Here is a 21,811-nt window from a genome sequence, read left to right as displayed (position 1 = left end):
GTGGTTTTGTCACGAGCTTCCTCTCTGACATCGATTGTATTACTACGGCTCACGAATTGACAGCACCTGGACGTTGCGGCACCCGACAAGTCGAGCTGTGACAAACACACGCACACACATACACGTTCTCAACGAAAAACACCCACACCGATGGCCAGCTTCTTCGATCTCAAGGCGCGGAAGCAGACGGCTGCGAGCGGCGCCTCGAGCAAGAACGAAAAGCAGACGACGGAGACACCGCGGGCACAGCCATGGGTGGAGAAATAGTGCGTTCAGACGTATCGGCTAGGCTGCAGTTGAAGGAAAGAAGAGGACGCTGACTTTCATAGCCGGCCAAAGTCGCTCAGCGATGTGACCGCCCAGGACCACACCGTCACCGTGCTGCAGCGGACACTGCAAGCATCTAACGTGAGTATCTCGAGGAGGGAAACGTTCTGCTCAGTGCATGGGACGATACTGACCGCAGCTCCAGCTTCCACACATGCTCTTCTACGGCCCGCCCGGTACCGGCAAGACGTCGACGATTCTCGCCCTCGCCAAGGAGCTGTACGGCCCCGAATTCATAAAGGCCCGCGTGCTCGAGCTCAACGCCTCCGACGAGCGCGGCATTGCCATTGTCCGCGAAAAGGTCAAGGACTTTGCCCGCATGCAGCTGACCAACCCGCCGCCGGGCTACAAGGCCCGCTACCCCTGCCCCCCCTTTAAGCTCATTGTGCTCGACGAGGCCGACTCCATGACGCAGGACGCCCAGAGCGCGCTGCGCCGGACCATGGAGACGTACAGCAAGATCACGCGCTTCTGCCTGATTTGCAACTACGTCACGCGCATTATTGACCCGCTGGCCAGCCGGTGCAGCAAGTTCCGCTTCAAGAGCCTGGACCAGGGCAACGCGCGCGCGCGCCTGGAGTACATTGCCGCCGAGGAGGGCGTGCCGCTGGCCGACGGCGCTGTGGACGCGCTCATCCGGTGCAGCGAGGGCGACCTGCGCAAGGCCATCACGTTCCTGCAGAGCGCGGCGCGGCTGGTGGGGGCGGTCGGCACCGCCAACACCAGCGCACACGGAAGCACAGGCGCCAAGAAGACAAAGGCGGCCGCGCCCGACGTCGACGTCGACGGCATGGATGTGGACGACGTCGACGGCGACACGCTCGTGGGCACCACGTCGACGCCGCCTGTCACGGTGCGGATTGTCGAGGACATTGCTGGCGTCATCCCCGACAGCACGATCGACAGCTTGGTGGCGGCGATCCGGCCGCCCAAGAAGAGCGCCGGCACGGGCGCGACGTACAAGCCCGTGGCACAGGTGGTCGAGGACCTGGTGGCGGACGGGTGGAGCGCGGGCCAGGTGGTGGCGCAGCTGTACCAGTCGATTGTGTACGACGACACGGTGCTGGACGCGCACAAGAACAGGATCATGCTGGTGTTTTCCGAAGTGGACAAGCGGCTGGTGGACGGCGCCGACGAGCACCTGTCGATCCTGGACCTGTCACTGCGGATCTCGGCCATCATGGGCGAGCGGTGAGAGGTGAGATGGTGTACAGGCGTGGATTGGGTGCACTTGATTTTTCTTTGCTTGCGTTGTACAGCATAGGTCCAAAATGGGCATGGCATGGGCTTTCATTGAATGAGATTATTTGCTGTTGATTTCGTATTTCATCGCATCATGATCGTGACTAGTTTGCATGTACCTGGTCGTCGCTACCGACGACTGTCCCCCTTTAGCAGTCCCAGCTCGCCGTCCAGCTTGGCCCATATGTCGCCGCTCTGTTGTTCTTGTCTTGCGCCGGGCTTACGCGTCCCTACTTTCTTGCCGTCGTCACCCTCGCCCTCGTCCTCGGGATTCCTTCCGAGCAGACGCTCAGCCTCGACCAGGGATTGTGTGGCCCGTTCCAGTGCCACCTGGCCCTCCTCCACCTTTTCAAACACGGCTTCGAACGTGGCAATCTTGGCCGAGTCTGCCGCATTCGTCCATGCTGCAGCGCGTTGACTAACTCCTTCTGCCGCTGCAGCAGTCGTCCCTTGTTCCGGGGCGAGCAATGCCTTTTTGCGGAGGAAGGCTGCACCACCGCGGGCCCCTCCGCTACCACCTCCGTTGTTGGCGGCACCGAACCGCGGAAGAAGCTGGCTCTCGTCGGCCAAGTGGTCGAGCATCTGGCATGTGTCCTTGAGGCGCTTCGCCAAGAGGACGTTGTAGTGCGCCTTGTGGGCAATGTCGGCCTTTTGGTCGCGGGCCACGGCCAGCAACCGTTCAAAGTAGGGTGCAAGCAATAGGTTGCCGAGTGCCGCTGCTTTTTCGGCGCCAGACACTGCTGGTTTTGGCGCTTGTGCAGGTGATGGTGACTGTGATGTTGCAGCCGTGGGCATACTTGGCGTGGTGGCGGCCGTGGCGGTCCTATCGCCGCCCGAGTTTGGCAGCAGCTGCGGCATGTTTGCAAACAGCGGGTTGGGTACCGCCGCCTTAGTCGGCCCCTCGTCGCTTGGCGCCATTGTCCCGACCGTGGCCACCAGAGCACGCCGTGCCTCGACGTACTGGTTGTACTTGTCACGGATGTCGTCCAGTTTGTTCTCGAGTTGAACTTTCTTGTCGCTGCCGCCAAGACCACCCATACCGCCGACCACTTCGTGCCCATGCAGTAAGCTCTGTCGGAGCTGCCGTGACGACTCGGCGGCCTCCTCATCTTCGTCGTCAATCTCGTCGCCGGCATTGCTCAGCTCCGCCTCCATCCACGCAATGAGCTCGTTTCGCGCCACGCCAAGCGCCTGTAGCTTTGCTGCTGCCGACGGGGATGTGCTCGTTCGGCTTGACCGTTCCTTGGCGGCCGCCAGCCGCTTCTCTTCTCGTCGTAGGACCAGTTGTGCCCTCAGTGCGGACTTTTCCAGCCGTGCCACCAGCCGTTCGAGATCTGCTGCCGCTACTTGTCTTGCTGAATCCGAACGCGTTGCGTCTTTCGACGTCGCTGCCGCACGCTCCATCTCGTCTTCGGCCAGCCCGTCCACGACGGCCTTGGGCACGGACGGCAGTGTTGTGATAGCGTCACCGTAGATGAATTCAGGGTGTAGATAGTCCTCGCCCGCAGCGACAGCCACGGGCCGCTCGCCCAGCGCATCGAGGTAACGGTTGATCACCTGTAGCCGGTCCCGTTTGCGGCCCAACTTGACCGTCGTCAGATGATCCTTGAGAATACCGATGCCGTCGGCAGACGATGCCGACAGCCCTGCATCGTGACCTCCATCCAGTCCAGCGGCAGCGGCTGAAGATGCTGAAGACGCTGAAGACGCTGCTTGTGTTCGCTGGTCAAACTCCCTCCGCGCTTCTAGGTTGGCCCGCAGCGCTCGCAGATAGGCCCGCTGCAGTCCCCGCGTCTCGGGCAGCGGTTCCGGGTCCCGAGACAGGTCAACCAGCGCCAGGCTGCCGTCCAATGCATTGTCGTCGCTCTTGAGGCATGCCGCCAAATGGGCTCGCAGGACGCGCCGGATGTGCGCCACCTCCTCACGAGGCCGCACAAACGGCTCGAGCGCCGCCTGTATGCTCCGTGCCGTGTCTTCAGGCGCGCTCATGGTCTTCTATGCCGAGGTGGTGTGTTCATGGTCGACCGTCGTGTTTGGTCGCGTGTCTGAACGCGTTCCAATGTCGTTGACATATGCCTTACAGCGGTGTTGACCCCTGAATTCTTCGGCCAATAGGCGCTGCGCCAGCTGGAGCTCCTTGTGGCGGGGCTGCGTGGACTGCCGCTAGCGCTAGCAATTGAATTTATCGTTTTAGTTTTGAATAAATTTAATTCTTGTCGCCTGGCTTGCCGGTCGCTGCACCTTCCCTTTGTTTTCTGAAATTTTTAGCAGGCTCGCAGGCAGAAAAAACATCACCACTTGCCACATCCCCCTCCCTCGCCAAATGCGCGTCTGAATACGCCCACATATCGACACCACCGCACTTTGAGACGATACACGAAATATACCTGATACAATCCCCTCTTCTGGCGAGCGGTCTGGAACCCGAATTGGACGGCGCCGACGGATCCAACGCGTGCTGGGACGGCCTGGGAGAGGCTCGTGTTGTTCGCATTGCGTTCTCTCTTTTTTTTTGCATCGTCGGTAACAGCAGGACTGCACCACGCAGCAGGACCTCCAGCGAGCAGAGCACCACCTGTTCTGTGATCCCAGCGTCCTCCTCTACCTAACGATACCGACATATACCCGATTCCTACCGTCAACCCCCACCCACTGTCGCGATGTCGAACGCAAACTACGACCGCGATGTCTCCCAGTACAAATACGCGGCCATGTCCAACCTGGTCCTCCAGGCGGACCGCCGCTTTGTCTCCCGGAGGAAGGACGAGCCGACAGGCGACCCAGAGTCCATGGCCGGCCGCCTGCAGATCCAGGACATGGGCTCGCGCATCGCCCGCGAGGCCGCCCCCAAGACGAAGTCGAAAAAGAACTCGGCCATGCCCGACGTGCAGCGCGGCGACTTTCGCGAAGGCGAGGCCGTGCTGCAGCGTGAGCAGCGCAAGCGCCAGGGCCAGACGGCCTTGCGCGGCACGTCCATCCTGGCGGGCGCCGACCTGATCGTCGAGGGCCTGCGCTACCGGCCGCGGACGAGCGCCACGCGCGCCACGTTCGAGCTGATCCTGTCGCTGGTGGCGCGCGTCTTGGGCGACGTGTCGCACGAGATTGTGCGCAGTGCCGCCGACGCCGTGCTCGAGTACCTCAAGGACGACGACCTCAAGGACTTTGACAAGAAGAAGGAGATTGACGACATCTTGGGCGAGAGCCTGAGCCCCAAGGCGTTCAACGAGCTGGTCAACCTCGGCAAGAAGATTACCGACTACGACGAGCAGGGCGACGACGACGACGCCGCGATGGCCGACGCGGGCGCCAACGACGACGAGGAGATTGACGAGCGCCAGGGCGTCGCCGTGGACTTTGAGGAGGACGACGAGGACGAGGACGCCATCGTCAACGAAGTCCGCGACGTGTCGTCGGAAGACGAAGACGACGGCGACGACGACGAGGCCGGCGACGACGAAGACCGCCCGGGCCTGGCCGAAGAGGCCAATGCTGGCGGGGCAGGCGTCGACCGCGACGAAGAGGAGCTGGGCTTTGTCGACGGCGACGCCATGATCATCGACCCCTCCGCCTCCGCCGCCGCGGCGAGCCGTGGCGGCCGGCAACCGGGCAAGAGCAAGGCCAAGGACGAGACGTTTGTGCCGGCGCGCGACATTGATGCGTACTGGCTGCAGCGCCAGATTGGCCGCCTGTATCCCGACGCCCACGTCCAGCACGACAAGACGACGCAGGCGCTGCACATTCTGTCGGGCGAGCCGGACGAGCCCGAGGGCAGCGAAAAGCCTCTCCACGAGATCGAGAACGAGATGATGGAGCTGTTCGACTACGAACACCCCGAGGTCACGCAGAAGCTGATTGACAACCGCGAAAAGATTGTGTGGCTCACCAAGCTTGCACGCGCCGAGAACGACGAGGACCGTGCAACAGTGGAGCGGGAGATGGCCTCGGAAGGTCTGCGGTGGATCTTGAACGAGCTGCAGGGCAAGACGAGCGGCGACGACGCGACGAAGAAGGGCAAGATGGAGATCAAGATGGACGTCGACAGCAGCAGTGCGCTCGCAGACGCCGACGGCGCCGGCAAGGGGGCCAAGAAGGAGGACGGCAAAGAGGGCCAACTGGTTGGCGGTCTGCAGCCGCGGCGCACCATCAATCTCGAAAACCTCGTCTTTGAGCAGGGCAACCATCTGATGACCAACCCGCGCGTGTCGCTGCCCGATGGCTCGACGAAGCGCGCCTTCAAGGGCTACGAGGAGATCCACGTGCCGCCGCCCAAGAAGCGCAGCGACCCCAAGGACAGCAACATCCCCATCACGGACCTGCCCGCCTGGGCTCGCGGGCCCTTTAGCACCGCCAAGTCGCTCAACCGCATCCAGACCCGCTGCTACCCAGCCGCCTTCCAGGACGACGGCAACATGCTGATCTGTGCGCCCACGGGCAGCGGCAAGACCAACGTGGCCATGCTGACCATCCTGCGCGCCATCCACAACCACCGCGACCCGGAGACGGGCGAGATCGACCTCGACGCGTTCAAGATTGTCTACATTGCGCCGCTCAAGGCTCTCGTCCAGGAGCAGGTCGGCAACTTTGGCAAGCGGCTCGAGCCCTTTGGCATCCGCGTCAGCGAGCTGACGGGCGACCGCCAGCTCACCAAGCAGCAGATCGCCGAGACCCAGATCATTGTGACGACGCCCGAGAAGTGGGACGTCATCACGCGCAAAGCCACCGACCTGTCGTATACCAACCTCGTGCGCCTGATTATCATTGACGAGATTCACCTGCTGCACGACGACCGTGGCCCTGTTCTCGAGAGCATTGTCAGCCGCACGCTGCGCAAGACGGAGCAGACGGGCGAGCCCGTGCGCCTCGTCGGCTTGTCGGCCACGCTGCCCAACTACCGCGACGTCGCCAGCTTCCTGCGCGTCGACCCCCAGACGGGCCTGTTCCACTTCGACGGCACCTACCGGCCCTGCCCGCTGCGCCAGGAGTTTATCGGCGTCACCGACCGCAAGCCCATCAAGCAGCTCAAGACGATGAACGACATCACCTACACCAAGGTCCTCGAGCACGTCGGCAAGAACCGCAACCAGATGCTCATCTTTGTGCACTCGCGCAAGGACACGGCCAAGACGGCGCGCCACATTCGCGACAAGGCCCTCGAGCTCGAGACCATCAATCAGATCCTGAAGCACGACGCCGGCTCCCGCGAGATTCTGCAGGAGGCCGCCGAGCAGGCGGGCGACAAGGACCTCAAGGACCTGCTGCCCTACGGCTTCGGCATCCACCACGCCGGCATGAGCCGCGTCGACCGCACCGACGTCGAGGACCTGTTCGCCCAGGGCGCCATCCAGGTGCTGTGCTGCACGGCCACGCTGGCCTGGGGCGTCAACCTGCCCGCGCACACCGTCATCATCAAGGGCACGCAGGTCTACTCGCCCGAGAAGGGCAGCTGGGTCGAGCTGAGCCCGCAGGACGTGCTGCAGATGCTCGGCCGCGCGGGCCGCCCGCAGTTCGACACCTACGGCGAGGGCATTATCATCACGACGCAAAACGAACTGCCCTACTACCTGTCGCTGCTCAACCAGCAGCTGCCCATCGAAAGCCAGCTGGTCAGCCGCCTGGTGGACAACCTGAATGCCGAAATCGTGCTGGGCAACGTGCGCTCGCGCGACGAGGCGGTCGAGTGGCTCGGCTACACGTACCTGTTTGTGCGCATGCTGCGGTCGCCCGGCCTCTACCAGGTGGGCGCCGAGTACGAGGACGACGAGGCGCTCGAGCAGAAGCGCGTGGACCTGGTGCACTCGGCGGCGCTCGTGCTGCGCAAGGCCAGCCTGGCCAAGTACGACGAGAAGACGGGCCGGCTGCAGGCCACGGAGCTGGGCCGCATTGCGTCGCACTACTACATCACGCACAGCTCCATGGAGACGTACAACAACCTGATCCAGCCGTCCATCTCGACCATTGAGATGTTCCGCATCTTTGCGCTGAGCGGCGAGTTCAAGTACATTCCCGTGCGCCAGGAAGAGAAGCTGGAGCTGGCCAAGCTGCTGGGCCGCGTACCCATCCCCGTCAAGGAGAGCATCGAGGAGCCGCACGCCAAGATCAACGTGCTGCTGCAGGCCTACATCTCGCGCCTGCGCCTCGACGGCCTCGCCCTCATGGCCGACATGGTCTACGTCACGCAGTCGGCCGGCCGCATCCTGCGCGCCGTGTTTGAGATTACGCTCAAGAAGGGCTGGGCCGGCGTCGCCAAGACGGCACTCGACCTGTGCAAGATGGCCGAGAAGCGCATGTGGCCGACCATGTCGCCGCTGCGCCAGTTCCCGAGCTGCCCGCGCGACATTGTGCAAAAGGCCGAGCGCATCGACGTGCCGTGGAAGAGCTACTTCGACCTCGACCCGCCGCGCATGGGCGAGCTGCTGGGCCTCCCCAAGGCCGGCACCACCGTCTGCCGCCTGGTGGCCAAGTTCCCGCGCCTGCAGCTGCAGGCCCAGGTGCTCCCCATTACGCGGTCCATGATGCACGTGAACCTGACCATCACGCCCAACTTTGCGTGGGACGACGAGGTGCACGGCCTGTCGGAGAGCTTCTGGATCATCGTCGAGGACTCGGACGGCGAGGACATTCTGTACCACGACCAGTTCTTGCTGCGCAAGGAATTCGCGCAGTCCGAGAACAACGAGCACGTCGTCGACTTCACCGTGCCCATCACCGAGCCGATGCCGCCCAACTACTTTGTCACCGTCGTCTCGGACCGCTGGATGCACGCCGAGACGCGGCTTGCCGTGCCGTTCCAGAAGCTGCTGCTGCCCGACAAGTTCCAGCCGCACACGGAGCTGCTGGACCTGCAGCCGCTGCCCGTGTCCGCGCTCAAGACCAAGGACCAGATGGCCTTGTACCCCGAGTGGCCCACCTTCAACCGCATCCAGACACAGACGTTCAACTCGCTGTACGCGACCGACCAGAACGTGCTCGTGGCGTCGTCGACGGGCAGCGGAAAGACGGTGTGCGCCGAGTTTGCGCTGCTGCGGCTCTGGGGCCAGCACCTGCAGCGGCAGCAGCAGGCCGGCACGGACGCGGAGGACGATGTGGAGGACGTGCGCGCCGTCTACGTGGCGCCGCTGCAGGAGCTCGTGGACGTGCGCTTCCGCCACTGGGAGCACCGCTTCAGCAAGCTGCGCGGCGGCGGGCGTGTCGTGGTCAAGCTGACGGGCGAGGCGACCCAAGATCTGAAGCTGCTGCAGCAGGGCGACCTGATCCTGGCGACGCACGCGCAGTGGGACACGCTGGCCCGTCGCTGGCAGCGCCAGAAGCTCGTGCAGTCGGTGCGGCTGTTTGTGGCCGACGACCTGCACATGATTGGCAGCAGCGCCGCCCAGGGCTACCAGTACGAGCTGCTGGTGTCGCGCATGGCGCACATCCGCGAGCAGCTGCCGAGCAAGACGCCACCGCTGCGCATCGTCGGGCTCAGCGTGTCGCTGGCCAACGTGCGCGAGATGGGCAGCTGGATCGGCGCGACCAAGCACGACATCTACAACTTCAGCCCCCAGGTGCGCCCCGTGCCGCTCGAGCTGCACCTGCAGTCGTACTCGGTGCCGCACTTCCCGTCGCTGATGCTCGCCATGGCCAAGCCGACCTACCTGGCCATCACGCAGCTGTCGGCGGCCCAGCCGGCGCTCGTGTTCGTCCCGAGCCGCAAGCAGACGCGGGCGACGGCGCGCGACCTGCTGCTGGCGTGTGTCGCCGACGACGACGAGGACCGCTTCCTGCACGTGGACCCGGCGCAGCTGCGGCCCCTGCTCGACAAGGTGCAGGAGGCGGCGCTGCGGGAGGCGCTGTCGCACGGCGTCGGCTACTACCACGAGGCGCTGAGCGAGACCGACCAGCGCATCGTGCGGCACCTGTTTGTCAACGGCGCCATCCAGGTCCTGATTGCGTCGCGCGACGTCTGCTGGGCGCTCGACTGCACGGCGCACCTCGTGGTCGTCATGGGCACGCAGTTCTTTGACGGCCGCGAGCACCGCTACGTCGACTACCCGGTCAGCGAGGTGCTGCAGATGTTTGGCAAGGCGCTGACGCCCGCGCGCGAGGCCGGCGGACGCAGCCGTGGCGTGCTCATGGTGCCCGCCGTCAAGCGCGACTACTACAAGAAGTTTCTGAACGAGGCGCTGCCCGTCGAGTCGCTGCTGCACGACAACCTGGCGGACGCCTTCATGACCGAGGTCAGCACCAAGACGATCACGTCCGGCGACACGGCGCTCGAGTGGGTCTCGACGACGTACCTGTACCGGCGGCTGTTTGCGAACCCCAGCTACTACAGCCTGCCCTCGCGCTCCGGCGACGCCATGGGCCAGTTCTTGACGGAGCTGGTGGAGGAAACGCTGCGCGAGCTCAGCGACACCAAGCTCATCACCATTGACGAGGACGAGGGCGCGGTGACGCCGACCAACGGCGCGCTCGTTGCCGCGCACTACAACCTGTCGTACATTACGATGCAGACGCTGCTGCTGTCGCTGACGGCGCGCACCAAGCTCAAGGGCATCCTGGAGATTGTGACGGCCGCGGCCGAGTTTGAGACGATCCAGACGCGGCGGCACGAGGAGGGCCTGCTGCGGCGCATCTACGACCGCGTGCCCGTCAAGATGGCCGCGGCCGCGGCCGACGGCGACGTCGACTACAACGCGCCGTCCTTCAAGGCCTTTGTGCTGCTGCAGGCGCACTTTTCGCGCATGCAGCTGCCCATTGACCTGGCCAAGGACCAGGAGGTCGTCGTGCGCAAGGCCCCGAGCCTGCTGAGCGCCGCGGCCAACCTGCTGGTCGACGAGGGCCACCTCAACGCGCTGCAGGCCATTGAGATGATGCAGATGGTCGTGCAAGCCATGTGGGACCGCGACAGCCCGCTCAAGCAGATTCCGCACTTTACGCCCGAGGTCATCAAAGTGGCCGCCAAGTATGGGTATGTATTTTCTGTCCTCTCCCTTCGTATGGTCTCTGTTTACGTCATGGCCTCCGCTAACAGCTCCCCAGAATCAAAGATGTGTTTGATTTCATCGACAAGATGAACCCCGAGGAGAACAAGCAGTACGGCCGCCTCGTCAAGGAGCTGGGCCTGACCCAATCGCAGCTCGTCGAGGCCGCCCACTTCACCAACGACAAGTACCCGGACATGTCGCTCGACTTCTCCGTGGAGGACGAGGACCAGCTCGAGACCGGCACCGATATGTTCCTCAAGGTGACGCTGGCACGCGAGGAAGACGACGAGGAGGAGGACGACGCCGACGAAAAGAAGGACGACGACGAGGCCGAGTTTGACAACTCGGTGCACGCGCCCTTCTTCCCCGGCGACCGCACCAGCGGCTGGTGGCTGATTGTCGGCGAGGAGAGCACCAAGACGGTCATTGGCATCCGCTACGTGACGGTGGGCCGCAAGCCGCTGAATCTGCGCATCAAGGCGCGCCTGCCCGACGAGCCCGGCAAGCACACGTTCAAGCTGTACCTGATGAGCGACAGCTATGTGGGTGTTGACCAGGACCCCTCGTTTACGGTCGACGTGGCCGAGGGCATGGACGAAGACAGCGAGGAGGAGAGCGGCAGTGAGTAGAGGGAAGGGCCGGACCATGGGCAAGGGTGCGTTCAAAGCGAGACTACAAAACAGGACTTGGGATTGCGTTTCGAGGCGATGTGCATTTACGGAGTTGTATTTGGCTACTATGTTTTACATCTGTTGTATCTGCTAATTCGTATAATATGTTGTTTCTCTCTACATCGCCATATCGGCCACCCTGACAGATACGCGACCCAGTCTCCGAAGCCTCTTGAACTCCCGAAGAGAAAATAAGTGGCTGGTGACTGTCGTGAGACGCCTCGACAACATGCACTATAGCTACTCCCATGCACTATAGCTACTCCCATGCGCTGCGCTCTGATTGGCTGGAGTCGTGTCAATGCGCACGGACCAATAGAGAAGCTCTGCGACCATTTAAGAGAACCGATCGCGCCTGCTTTGTTTTTGTGTCGATCCACCCCTCCGTAACGGCAAGTCAGCAGGAAGAGACGATCCGAGGAAGGGGCGACCAGCCGTTCGCCGGCAGACTGAGCCAAAGGATTCGCCGTCGTCGCCGCAAAAATAACGTGACTTGCAAGCGGCAAAAAGTTGGACGTACTTTTCCATCTCGTAACTCGTCCCTTGTTTAACCTTTTTTCTTTCTTGTCGTCTTTCATCATTGCATTTCCATCGCATCCAGCATTTTCGCATCCCATCATCCCATCATCCCATCACGAATTGGTCCCCCAGAGCTCCCACGGAGCTCCCTCGAACCGCCCCCGCCTATAATATCCACATTGCGGCGAGCGCCTGAGCTCTTAGACGGTCGTTTCAGAGACTAATCGTCTGCAAGCTGAGCGTGTAGCTACAACAGGATAGTCAACTGCATTGTCCATTCTGTTTCATCGGCAGAAAGACCAATTGAGCGACCACCGTCATCCAACCGATACGTGCCTCGACTGCTCCTATCTCCCTTCAGCTCGTCTCGACCTACACATTCCTCCATGGCCGACAGCGTGCCTGAACAGCCGACGCAAGCTTCGGCGGCCAACAGCCAGCCCGAGATTGCCGGTCCTACCGTCGGCGAGACGGCTGCCAAAGACCCAACGGAAAAGACCGACACGGCTGGCAAGCCCGAGAAGCACGATGCGTCCAGCGCCGAGAAACCAGCCGCCGGCGAGGACACCACTGCAGCTCCTGGTCCTGCCGTGAATGACACCAAGAGTGCCGAGCTGCACGACAGCACGACGCACACCAAAGGTATTGCTTGATTGGATGGCTGTCGCTCGTCTGCGTTGTGAATTTTCGTATTTTATTTGCATTAAAAATAATGCTACCCTGCGTGTTCGCAAGGTGGACGCACCCACACCCACCACTACCACTTCCACTTCCTTCCAACCCCTGTCGTTCCTGCCTTCTTTGTTTTTCGTTGCTGCTCTTCACTGGCGGCTGTGCTCCACTTAATCGCAAACCCGCCTTTCCCATTTCCCGTGTCCTGCTCGCTCTTTCTGCTCTCGTCGCGCGCTGCGTGTGTCTTTCCCTCACGTTCTCTCTGCCTTGTCGCTCCTTCCGCATCCAATTGCTCCAACTTTGCGCCCCCCTGTGCTCTGACTGGCGCGCCTTGTTCGCTCCTTCTGACCCTCCTAAACGTGCGTCTTTCCGCCCGGATTTTGGATTTTGGGTGTTCTTTGCTTTCTCCTCTCATACTTTCCTCATCCCTTCTCTCCCTGCCTCTTAGCACGCGCGCATTTCCTTTTCCCCACGTCACGCGAAAGTCAACGCAGCCACACAAAAAAACACAACCACGTCCCTAACAACCTCCTCGAACTTACTTTCCATCAACAAACGCCAAAAGTATTGGTTTCGCTCATTTACGCGGCCACTATCGCCATCGCATTTTGTTTTGTGTTTTTTGGCATCCATTGCTGCCGTTGGACGACAGGCCATCGCTAACCATCAATTCCATTCGCTTGTGTTTCGCAATTGCGTGTTTCTAGCTCCAGCAGACGCATTATCTATCCAAGACCAACCAGCCAAGGCACCTGCCGACCACACCGACAGCACAATGGCCGAAGCCGCCAAGGACGACAAGGCCCCGACCTCTCCGTCGGCCGTGGTCAAGGATGCTGCTGCCCCTGTAAAGGAGACCGGCGACGACGTGAAGGCAGACGGTGCCAAGGTGGAGGCCGCGGCCGACCCATCCGAGACGCGTGCCGACGATGGCGGCAAGAAGGAAGAGGAGGCTGAGAAGGAGACAGATGCCGCGCCCGCCGGAGCAGAGGGCGGCGACGCGGCCGCCACGCCGTCCAAGACGGCAAAGACACCCACGACATTGGCGCGTCGCAAGTCGGTCGGCCAGAAGCTGAACCGCAAGGGTTCCAAAGCGCGGATAGTCCACCTGGACGCGAAGCCGGGCGACCACTACTTTGTGAAGCTCAAGGGCTACCCGGCGTGGCCCGCTGTCGTCTGCGACGAGGACATGCTGCCGCAGACGCTGATCAAGGGCCGCCCCGTCACAGCCGCGCGCCCTGACGGCACCTACCGCGAAGACTATGCAGACGGCGGCAAGCGCGCTGCGGACCGCACGTTCCCGGTCATGTACCTCTACACAAACGAATTGTAAGTCTTGTTCTCGGCGATGATTGAGACGTTTGGAAGGTTTTATTTTGGTTTTTTTTGTCAGTTTGGCGACTAACTTCTTTCCCCTTCTCCAGTGGCTGGGTGCCCAACACGGACATGATCGACCTCGACCCTGAGAAGGCCCTGGCCGCCATCAACGACAAGATGCGCAAGGACCTGCAAAAGGCCCACCAGCTCGCCGCCGAACACCACCCACTGAGCTACTACAAGGACCTGCTGCGCCAGTTCCAGGAGGAGCTCGAGGAAGCCGAGGAGGCCAAGCGCCAGGCCGCCGAGGCCAAGCGCCTGGCGGCGTCTACGCCCAAGAAGTCGAAGAAGGCCCCCAAGGAGGACGTTGACATGCTCGACGTGCCTGAGGACGACGACGACGAGCAGCCCACGACCGCATCGAAGAAGAGCAAGAAGCGCAAGGCCGAGGAGGACACCCAGACGCCGCAGCGGTCGGACTCGGTGAAGAAGCCCAAGATCAAGATTACGTCGTCGGGGACGCCCAAGAGCAACGGCACGCCCTCGTCGTCCGCCAAGGCCAAGCAGACGTCCAAGGCGTCGGCCGTCGGCAAGTCGACCAGCAAGGAGGCGGCGGCGCTCGCCGAAGAGCTCGACCCGGAGGAGAAGCGCAAGCGCAAGGCAAAGGAGGTTCTGTTCCTGCGACACAAGATCCAAAAGGGCCTCCTGACGCGCGACCAGGCGCCCAAGGAGGACGAGATGAAGACCGTGTCCGACTACCTGACGAAGCTCGAGGGCTTCCCCGACCTCGAGGTGGGCGTCATCCGCGAGACCAAGATCAACAAGGTGCTCAAGGCCATCCTCAAGATCGCCACCATCCCGCGCGAGGACGAGTTCAAGTTCAAGCCACGGTCGCAGACCCTGCTCGAGAAGTGGAACAAGCTGCTTGCGGCCGAGCCCGCGGCCGACGCTGCTCCTGCTCCCGCTGCCGCCAACGGTACCGCAACGACCAACGGCAACGGCGAGGCCAAGTCCAATGGTGTCGACAAGGACGTCGAGAAGAAGGAGAAGAGCGACAAGGCCGGCTCAGAACCCGCCGCCGAGAGCGACAAGCCCAAGGAAGAGGTACGTTGAGGGGCACACCGGGATGCTTTGCTTATTCGCAATGCTTTTTCTCCATTTGCTGACACTATTTGCAGCCCGCGGCCGTTGAGGCGACAGCATAGTGTCTATCACTGAAACTAGGTGACTGCTGCCCTACGCAAACGAAAATTGTTCAACGGACTACACACGGTCTGTCGATGAGCACCGTCGTCTACGGCTGAAAAAACGCAGTTGTTTCATATCGTTCCTTCTACGCCCCGTCTCCTTTCTTTACGTCCCTTTTTGATGCTGTCTTTTCTTGTGTGTGTATTTTTGGTATTTTGGTAAGGTTATTTTGCGCACATGTTTTGCTCTGGTGCTATTTTTCTGTTTATTGTTTCTCTCCAATTGCTATATTTCTACTTTAGTATTTACTATCGGATCGCCCTCTTTCTTTGTCCTCTCTTGTCCCTTGTGCGTCTCGTGTTCGTCCGTCCACGTTTGTCTGTATTCTCTTTTTGTATTCGTTCTTGATCTATTTCCAATTGGTCTTTTTTATGTTTATTGGGATGAATAGGTTTTTCTATATGTTTTATTTTTGTCGGCTGGGATGAAGGATCCGGGTTGCCAAAAAATGAGAGTGAGTGGATAGAATTGTCCATTGCATGCGTGCTTCCTCCTTTCTGTCCGATTGGAAGGGCGAGCAGGACGGCGAGATGTAAAAGACGGAAAATAGCAAATCAAAAATACTTTATAATCTATATATGCAGCAGAGACACGGTGACTACTTTCGTCAAACGATATTGGTTCGAAAAAAGAAACTCCATCAGCGTGTAGAACGATGGTCTCAATGTGCCGTAGTTCCATTGCCCTATCTCTAGCCGTGCATATATTTGCTCTTTGCTCTTAACAATCATGTTGACCTTTGCTCCTTAGTTAAAAATTATATGACGTACACTGTCTTATAGGTGAACTGGCTCTTTGCAATTGCAAAGTACGAATTACAGGTCAATGGAAGGAGCAACCCAGTGGTCTTGCTGGTTGAGACGAGACCCGCTTTTATAGCACTTCTCGACGCGCGACGCGCTTTTCATGGCAGCTTTCCGCGAGTGGGTTCGCCACGTGACCACTTTACAGCTGTTTACTCCTTACGGGTTAACATCATGTCCAAGACGACACCTCGCAAATGCGCAGACAGCCTCTTGTGCCGATTATCCCACAGTTCATTCAAAATGGCTGCTCTTGCTGGCGAAGATGCAGAGACAAGTATTGTCCACCGGGTAGGTTCCTCGCTGTGTTTTTCTGTGACAGAGTATCCCTGCTAACCCCCAAAAGGTCGCCTACATTTTCAACCCGTCCGATGATGAGGATGATGAAGCCAACAATGGCGAGAATCGAGGTGCCACAACGTCGCCATCGGCATCCCGCAGTAGCAGAAAGCATGGCCGGACAAATGATCGGACGCCAAAGTCCAAAAAGCGGCGAACGGCCAAGGGCAAGGCAAAGGTTGACTGTGACGGTGACGGTGACGGTGAACAAGACCGCGAAGGCGACGGTGACGAGAACGCCGGCGACGACAATGCGCTGGCTTCATTCCCACCCCTCCTTCAGGGCCGCGAAGCGTCCGAGGCAGTGGCCCGCCGGCGACAACTATTCAACTCTCTGTGGGCCCAGCTCGATGACCGGATCCAGGTGGGTGACGGCACCCAGTTACATGTATCTGCCTCCACGAAGTACGTCATCTAACAAATGCAGACTGTCTTGCAACGCTCTAATCAAGCGACGCTAAGTGCCGTCATGGACTTTATTGAGAAGCCAACGCAGTAAGTATTGCAACTGATGGCACCTCGAGGTGTTGTAAAGATGTACAGTGTAGTCCTAACAAGACAACTAGAACAAAACTACCGGCCGCATTTGTCATTCTCGGCCCTGCTGCCACGACGGATATGCTACTCTTCCGCCAGCTGTCTGCTTCGCTCACTGAGAGCGAGAAGACCATCAACCGCGACAGCAGCTCCAAAGGCAAGGATCGCTGTGTCCGCCGCATGGTCCGTCTGCGTGCGGCCGAAGCACCAAACCTGCGTGCCGCTCTCAAGACAATCGTACAGGTTGCCTCCTCCGCGCCGTCGCCTGGAAACGGTGTTGACGATGGTGCGGACGAAGACGATGTCGTGGCTCACAACGGTAACAAATATCTTGCCTACGACCTCGAGGCCGTGGCAGCAGCCATTAGTGACCCAGCAACCTCGCGCATCGTTGTCGCCTTTGAGGACAGTGAGGCATTCGATGGCGCGCTGCTGGCCGACCTGATCAGTTTTCTGCACTCCTGGTTCGATCGCATCCCCTTTGTTCTCCTGTTTGGGGTAGCCACGTCCGTCGATCTCTTCCAGGCACGGCTACCCAAACAGGCCGCTCACCGTTTGTCCGCAGCACAGTTCGACATTGCACCCTCGTCGGCCGTGCTTGATCGGTTGGTCCGTTGTGCCGTTGCGGCAGCCGACATACCACTAAGAATTGGCCCTTCGTTGCTTCGCAGCCTTGCTGAGAGGCAAGACGAGCAAGTAGCGGGTGTTTCGGTGTTTGTTAATTCGTTGAAGGTAGGATTCACATACCTCATCTTTTTGTCGTGTCTCGGCTGTTTTGTCTAACAGGAAAAGTACGCCTACATGTGCTATTTTTACGCCAACCCGCTCAGCGTCTTCTTGCACGATATTGGAGACAGCACCGTAACAACGACCCAGGATACTCTTCTCCAGAATACAGATTACCTCACGGCCTTCCGCCAACTACCCTCATTCCGGCGCCACGTCAAAGCTCTCGTGACGGATGGTGACATTGATGTGGCCAAGCAGCTACTCAGTGATAAACCAGACCAACAACAATTCCTCCGGCAAGCCGTGGCCGGCCAAATGCAGTACCAGCGGCGCTGGAACGAGCGGATAGCACGTGCTGTTCATCTCGCCGCGGCCAGCGGCGTGTTCCCTGGTCAGTCATTTACTGAACTCTACATCACAGCCCTCGAGGACCAGCGTGGTGCAAATGAGGATGGATTCACGCTTGATGACGACGACTCGTCACTGGCTGCGACTATGACAACTGCCATCCGGCGCATGACGTCTTCGGAACTGGTCACTGTACTCCGGCGCCTCATTGCTGCCGCAGAGGCTGGCGATGCAGAGCTTGCACTAGAGGCGCCACCGGACGACACCGCCGAGCTTGCTGGCGACATGGATCCGTATCAGGCAAGCTGGGCCACGCTGCCTTCCAACCTCGCTAAGATTGCGGGCCAGATTGAGGAGCTCCAGAAGAAACTGGAGGCCAGCTATGCCAACCGGGCTCGGAGTAGAATCATGAGCCTCAAAGCTGCCGGTGGAGGTCCGTCCAGTCCCGGTGGTGGTGGCGGCCCGCCCCAGCTACGCAGCAAGTACACGGCCCAAAGCAAAGTCTTGCGCACGACCGTTGTCGCACAAAAGGTCCAGCTGAGCCGTGACTCTATGGCCTTGACCGAAGAGGACCAGACATTCACGGAATTGGTCGATGCCGCCGTCGCCGCTGTTGTTGGCGTTGTCGACGTTGAGCCAGCGACGGCCAGTCGTGCGGCAGTGGCCCCATCCTCGCTAGCAACGCCTTCCTCGTCGCCAGCGAGTCGTCTTTGGTTGCAGGAGGTCTGGTTATACAACGCCCAAGCACCGTACCGCGACGTTTTTATCCCGCGCCCCGGTCTGGTAGTAGAGCGGGCGCTTGCGCGGCCGCACGACTACCTGGCTTGCGAGTGCTGTGCTGGGACGGAACCTTCCCAAAATACGTCGTCGAAGAAGAATGGCGACACCGAGAGAGGTAGCATCCGGCCTACACTTCCAGCGACCGCCATCCTCTACCAGCTGTACCTCGATGCTGGCCCGCTGATCAATGTGGCCGATTTGTGGGAGGCTTTCCAAAATGCCGTCTCAGAAAACGGCAACAGACGCAAAGACAAAGATGGTAACGAAAATAAAAACAAAGAGGCTGCGGCGAACAATGGCGACAATGCAGCCGAGGGCGAGGAAGAAGCCGAAGACAACACACTGGAGCGGCGGCACCTTGTCCAATTTTATCAGGGCCTCTCTGAGATGAAGACGCTGGGCTATATCAAGCCCACACGACGCAAGGTCGACCATGTCGCCAAAATCAAGTGGCTGTAGGGAGCGTCCCAAAAAAACGACAACAATAGAACGCACGTTTCTTTGATACCCTTTGTACCCGTCGTCAATAAACGCATTTCTTTTCGACTCGCCTTTGACCCGTCTTTGATAGCAATCTTGAAAGACAAGCAAAGCATATGCAATACGGGACAAAGGACTTGTTCAAAGAGTCCTGCCGGCAGTCTATGTCCTGAAAACCGCTGCATGTTCTGTCTTTGATTTTCCGCATCGAGGCTCCCGCGCCCTTTATGGCCTGAAGAAACAACGAAAGGGGCGGATGTGAGATCTCGGCCAGGGGCAACCCAAAACAGACTGCAGCCTTTCTCGCACTCTAGCACTCGTGCTCCTTTATCTCGACGACAAAGCACGGTTTAAAACAGACAAACGACAGAGCATCAGATGAGACCACCAGGCATTGCAGCTGCATCGACGTACAGTGCTGCCTCTTTTGCTCTTTTCGTGCTTTTGTAGTCTCTCCAGTATTTTAGAATGGTCTCCCCCGTTTTTTTTTCGATGAACAATCTCTTCCATCTCCCCAATGCCAACGTCCATCACCAAGCAACCACGACAGCTACTCATTTTCTGGTCTTCTCCTTGTCCCCGTCAGTTACCCTATCTGGTAGCTGTTCCTCCTCGTCCACCAAGGATAAAAAACGGGAAACCGAAAAGCATTTATCGCTTTTCCCTCACCACATACCATTACACATTATACACAACACGATGCCGTCTCTCGCTTCCCGCCGAATAGCCCGCCGCCCAGCCCTCGAGGCCAAGCTCGCGCACATGGCCCAGGAGCTTCAAGCGCTCGTCAACACCCAGACGGGCATCGCCCATCGCGACTTTCCCCTCACCATTGTGCAGTTCTGGCTTCTCACCGACGAACAGCTCGAAAGTCTCGCCAGTTTCTACCACCAGCGCACACCCACGCCGTGGAAATACTGCTACCCATGCCCAGTGGAGTGGCCACGAATTGGCCTGACGTTGGAGGACAAGCGCCGCAAGTTTGGCCGCTTCATCGGTCTGCGCGGCTGCGACACGCCACGGCGGCCGACCGGCTCGGGGCACCTGGGTCGCCGCCAGCGCTGGCCCAGCCCTGCCAAAAGTTGTCGCGGTGACTGTCGTATGTCATGGGATGACGAAACGATCTGCATGCCCTGCAGCATGCGCAAGATCAACAAGATCGTTGCCGGCGATGACCCAAGCTCCAGCGATAACATGTGCATGGATGTCGACAACGTGGAGATGGACACCAATATGGACACCAACATGGACGACTGCGAAAAGGCGTCCAGCGAGAGGTCCTACACGAGGCCCGAGTCCAAAGACCTCACCGTCGACGAGATTATTGAGCATGCCCAGCGGACACGCCTCCAGGCCAGCGCCAGCGAAGAAATTATGCGTCGCAAGACAGGCCACTACTAGGGTCGACTGTCGTCAGTCGTTTGTCGACTGATTTTCGCTTTTATGAATCATTTTCTATCCATTTCATTTCTGCATGCGTCTGTCTCTTTGTATAGGCCTTGAGCGTTTTCACATATACATACATGTCTTCAATCTGTCGCCTTTGATTTCTTTGTACGCATATTTCCGTTCAAGCGACGGATTCATATGCGGCTCCTTTGTTTAGAAAAACAGCCTTCCCTTATTCACGACTAGAGCCTGGCGTTTTCCATTTTATTTACAATACAACTCAAGACTATTGGTTTACATTCTCAGTTTTACAATCCCCACGGATCACCACAAATCATCAAATCCAGTATATCAGGTGAGAGCAATATCCATTAATAACGCAAGTAACAAGATACGCAACAGCGGAAATAATAATAAAAAAAATTGCCGTGCCCCAAACGCCATGGTCTAGCAAAATCAGTGCTCACGATCTCGGTGCCATCCTGTCATTCACCAACTTTTCTCTCTGCCTCTCCATCCTTCCATCGCCGCTAATATTGTACACAGTGCAGTCTCGTATCTTTTATATATCTGTGGGATGTATTGTGACCGGTCACTTCCGGCGGGATCGGGCCTTGAAGCTCTATTTCTTGCCCTTCTTCTTCTTGCCGCTCGGCGTTGGGTGCGTTGATGCCGGGGTCGGTGCCGGTGCAGTTGCCGCCGAAGGCGTGTCCACAAGCACCGTGTCGTCCTCAGAGGTCTTGCTCGCCCCCGTCGGCGAAGACGGGCCCTTTGCGTCTTCGGTCAGAGTGGCCGCGGTGGCCTCACCACCGGCCGACGGCGGCATCGACAGCTTGCGCTTCTCCCACCACGCCTTCTCTGCGGCCGCCTTGTCCTGCACGGCATCCAGCTTCGTGCGCAGCAGCTCGTTGGCGGCAATCGCGTTGGCCGTCTGGAAAATAATCTGGCCCCAGTTGGGCACCAGCGCGTTGGCCTCCATCACCACGTCGCGCAGCTCGTCCTCCATCTCCTTCTCGGCCCGCAGGAACCGCTGCCACAGGTCGTCGCCCACGCTGCCGCGCTGCAGCAGCGACTGGCAGGCCTGCTTGCCGGTGCGGATCTGGATGATGCGGTGGATGTCTTCAACAGCACGGCGCAGCAGCGCGGCGCGCAGCACAGTGTCGGGGACTTTTTGGGGTTTGTCCGATCCCGGCTCAGGCTCCATGTGCAGCAGCGACAGGTAGACGTTGCGCTGGAGGTGCGGCGGAAACCACGGGCTGAGGCTGGCACTCTGGACGGCCTTGCGCCGGCGGTAGATGGTCGAGAAGGCGGCAAAGGTGCCGCCAAGCACGAGCAGGTAGGCGACGGGCAGAACGAGGCCCTGCCAGTCGACAGATGGGAACCCCATTGTGGGTTGTCAGTCTTGTGTGCGCAAACTTGTTGGTTGTGCTTTCGTTTGTTTCGT

At 59.6% G+C, this 21,811-nt stretch overlaps 8 protein-coding genes across 8 annotated transcripts; 6 read left to right on the top strand and 2 right to left on the bottom strand.

Annotated features, from left to right (window-relative positions):
* Positions 1-150: 150 nt before the first annotated feature.
* Positions 151-1,522, top strand: SPBR_04999 (replication factor C subunit 2/4; the record flags this gene model as incomplete). The annotated part of the gene is made up of 3 exons (XM_040763276.1): positions 151-266; positions 330-408; positions 473-1,522. 3 exons carry the CDS (start codon positions 151-153, stop codon positions 1,520-1,522), a joined length of 1,245 nt encoding a protein of 414 aa, XP_040615843.1.
* Positions 1,523-1,698: 176 nt separating this feature from the next.
* SPBR_04838 (uncharacterized protein) lies at positions 1,699-3,558 on the bottom strand (the record flags this gene model as incomplete). The annotated part of the gene is made up of 1 exon (XM_040763115.1): positions 1,699-3,558. The coding sequence occupies one exon, from the start codon at positions 3,556-3,558 to the stop codon at positions 1,699-1,701; it is 1,860 nt and encodes a 619-aa protein (XP_040615842.1).
* A 671-nt stretch (positions 3,559-4,229) lies between these two features.
* On the top strand, positions 4,230-11,164 carry SPBR_04534 (pre-mRNA-splicing helicase BRR2; the record flags this gene model as incomplete). Its single annotated transcript, XM_040762811.1, has 2 exons — positions 4,230-10,519; positions 10,591-11,164. 2 exons carry the CDS (start codon positions 4,230-4,232, stop codon positions 11,162-11,164), a joined length of 6,864 nt encoding a protein of 2,287 aa, XP_040615841.1.
* A 947-nt stretch (positions 11,165-12,111) lies between these two features.
* On the top strand, positions 12,112-12,378 carry SPBR_05436 (uncharacterized protein; the record flags this gene model as incomplete). Its single annotated transcript, XM_040763711.1, has 1 exon — positions 12,112-12,378. One exon carries the CDS (start codon positions 12,112-12,114, stop codon positions 12,376-12,378), a length of 267 nt encoding a protein of 88 aa, XP_040615840.1.
* Positions 12,379-13,172: 794 nt separating this feature from the next.
* SPBR_04874 (uncharacterized protein) lies at positions 13,173-14,919 on the top strand (the record flags this gene model as incomplete). Its single annotated transcript, XM_040763151.1, has 3 exons — positions 13,173-13,726; positions 13,822-14,818; positions 14,893-14,919. 3 exons carry the CDS (start codon positions 13,173-13,175, stop codon positions 14,917-14,919), a joined length of 1,578 nt encoding a protein of 525 aa, XP_040615839.1.
* A 1,089-nt stretch (positions 14,920-16,008) lies between these two features.
* SPBR_04643 (origin recognition complex subunit) lies at positions 16,009-18,957 on the top strand (the record flags this gene model as incomplete). The annotated part of the gene is made up of 6 exons (XM_040762920.1): positions 16,009-16,056; positions 16,088-16,468; positions 16,532-16,599; positions 16,671-17,246; positions 17,313-17,373; positions 17,428-18,957. 6 exons carry the CDS (start codon positions 16,009-16,011, stop codon positions 18,955-18,957), a joined length of 2,664 nt encoding a protein of 887 aa, XP_040615838.1.
* Positions 18,958-19,677: 720 nt separating this feature from the next.
* SPBR_05296 (uncharacterized protein) lies at positions 19,678-20,379 on the top strand (the record flags this gene model as incomplete). Its single annotated transcript, XM_040763573.1, has 1 exon — positions 19,678-20,379. The coding sequence occupies one exon, from the start codon at positions 19,678-19,680 to the stop codon at positions 20,377-20,379; it is 702 nt and encodes a 233-aa protein (XP_040615837.1).
* A 610-nt stretch (positions 20,380-20,989) lies between these two features.
* On the bottom strand, positions 20,990-21,754 carry SPBR_05270 (translocation protein SEC66; the record flags this gene model as incomplete). Its single annotated transcript, XM_040763547.1, has 1 exon — positions 20,990-21,754. One exon carries the CDS (start codon positions 21,752-21,754, stop codon positions 20,990-20,992), a length of 765 nt encoding a protein of 254 aa, XP_040615836.1.
* Positions 21,755-21,811: the final 57 nt, after the last annotated feature.

The sequence above is a fragment of the Sporothrix brasiliensis genome (genome assembly GCF_000820605.1).
Source record: "Sporothrix brasiliensis 5110 chromosome Unknown Cont21, whole genome shotgun sequence".
NCBI lineage: Eukaryota > Fungi > Ascomycota > Sordariomycetes > Ophiostomatales > Ophiostomataceae > Sporothrix > Sporothrix brasiliensis.
The sequence above is the reverse complement of the archived record's forward strand: the minus strand, read 5'-3'. Positions and strand labels throughout refer to the sequence as shown.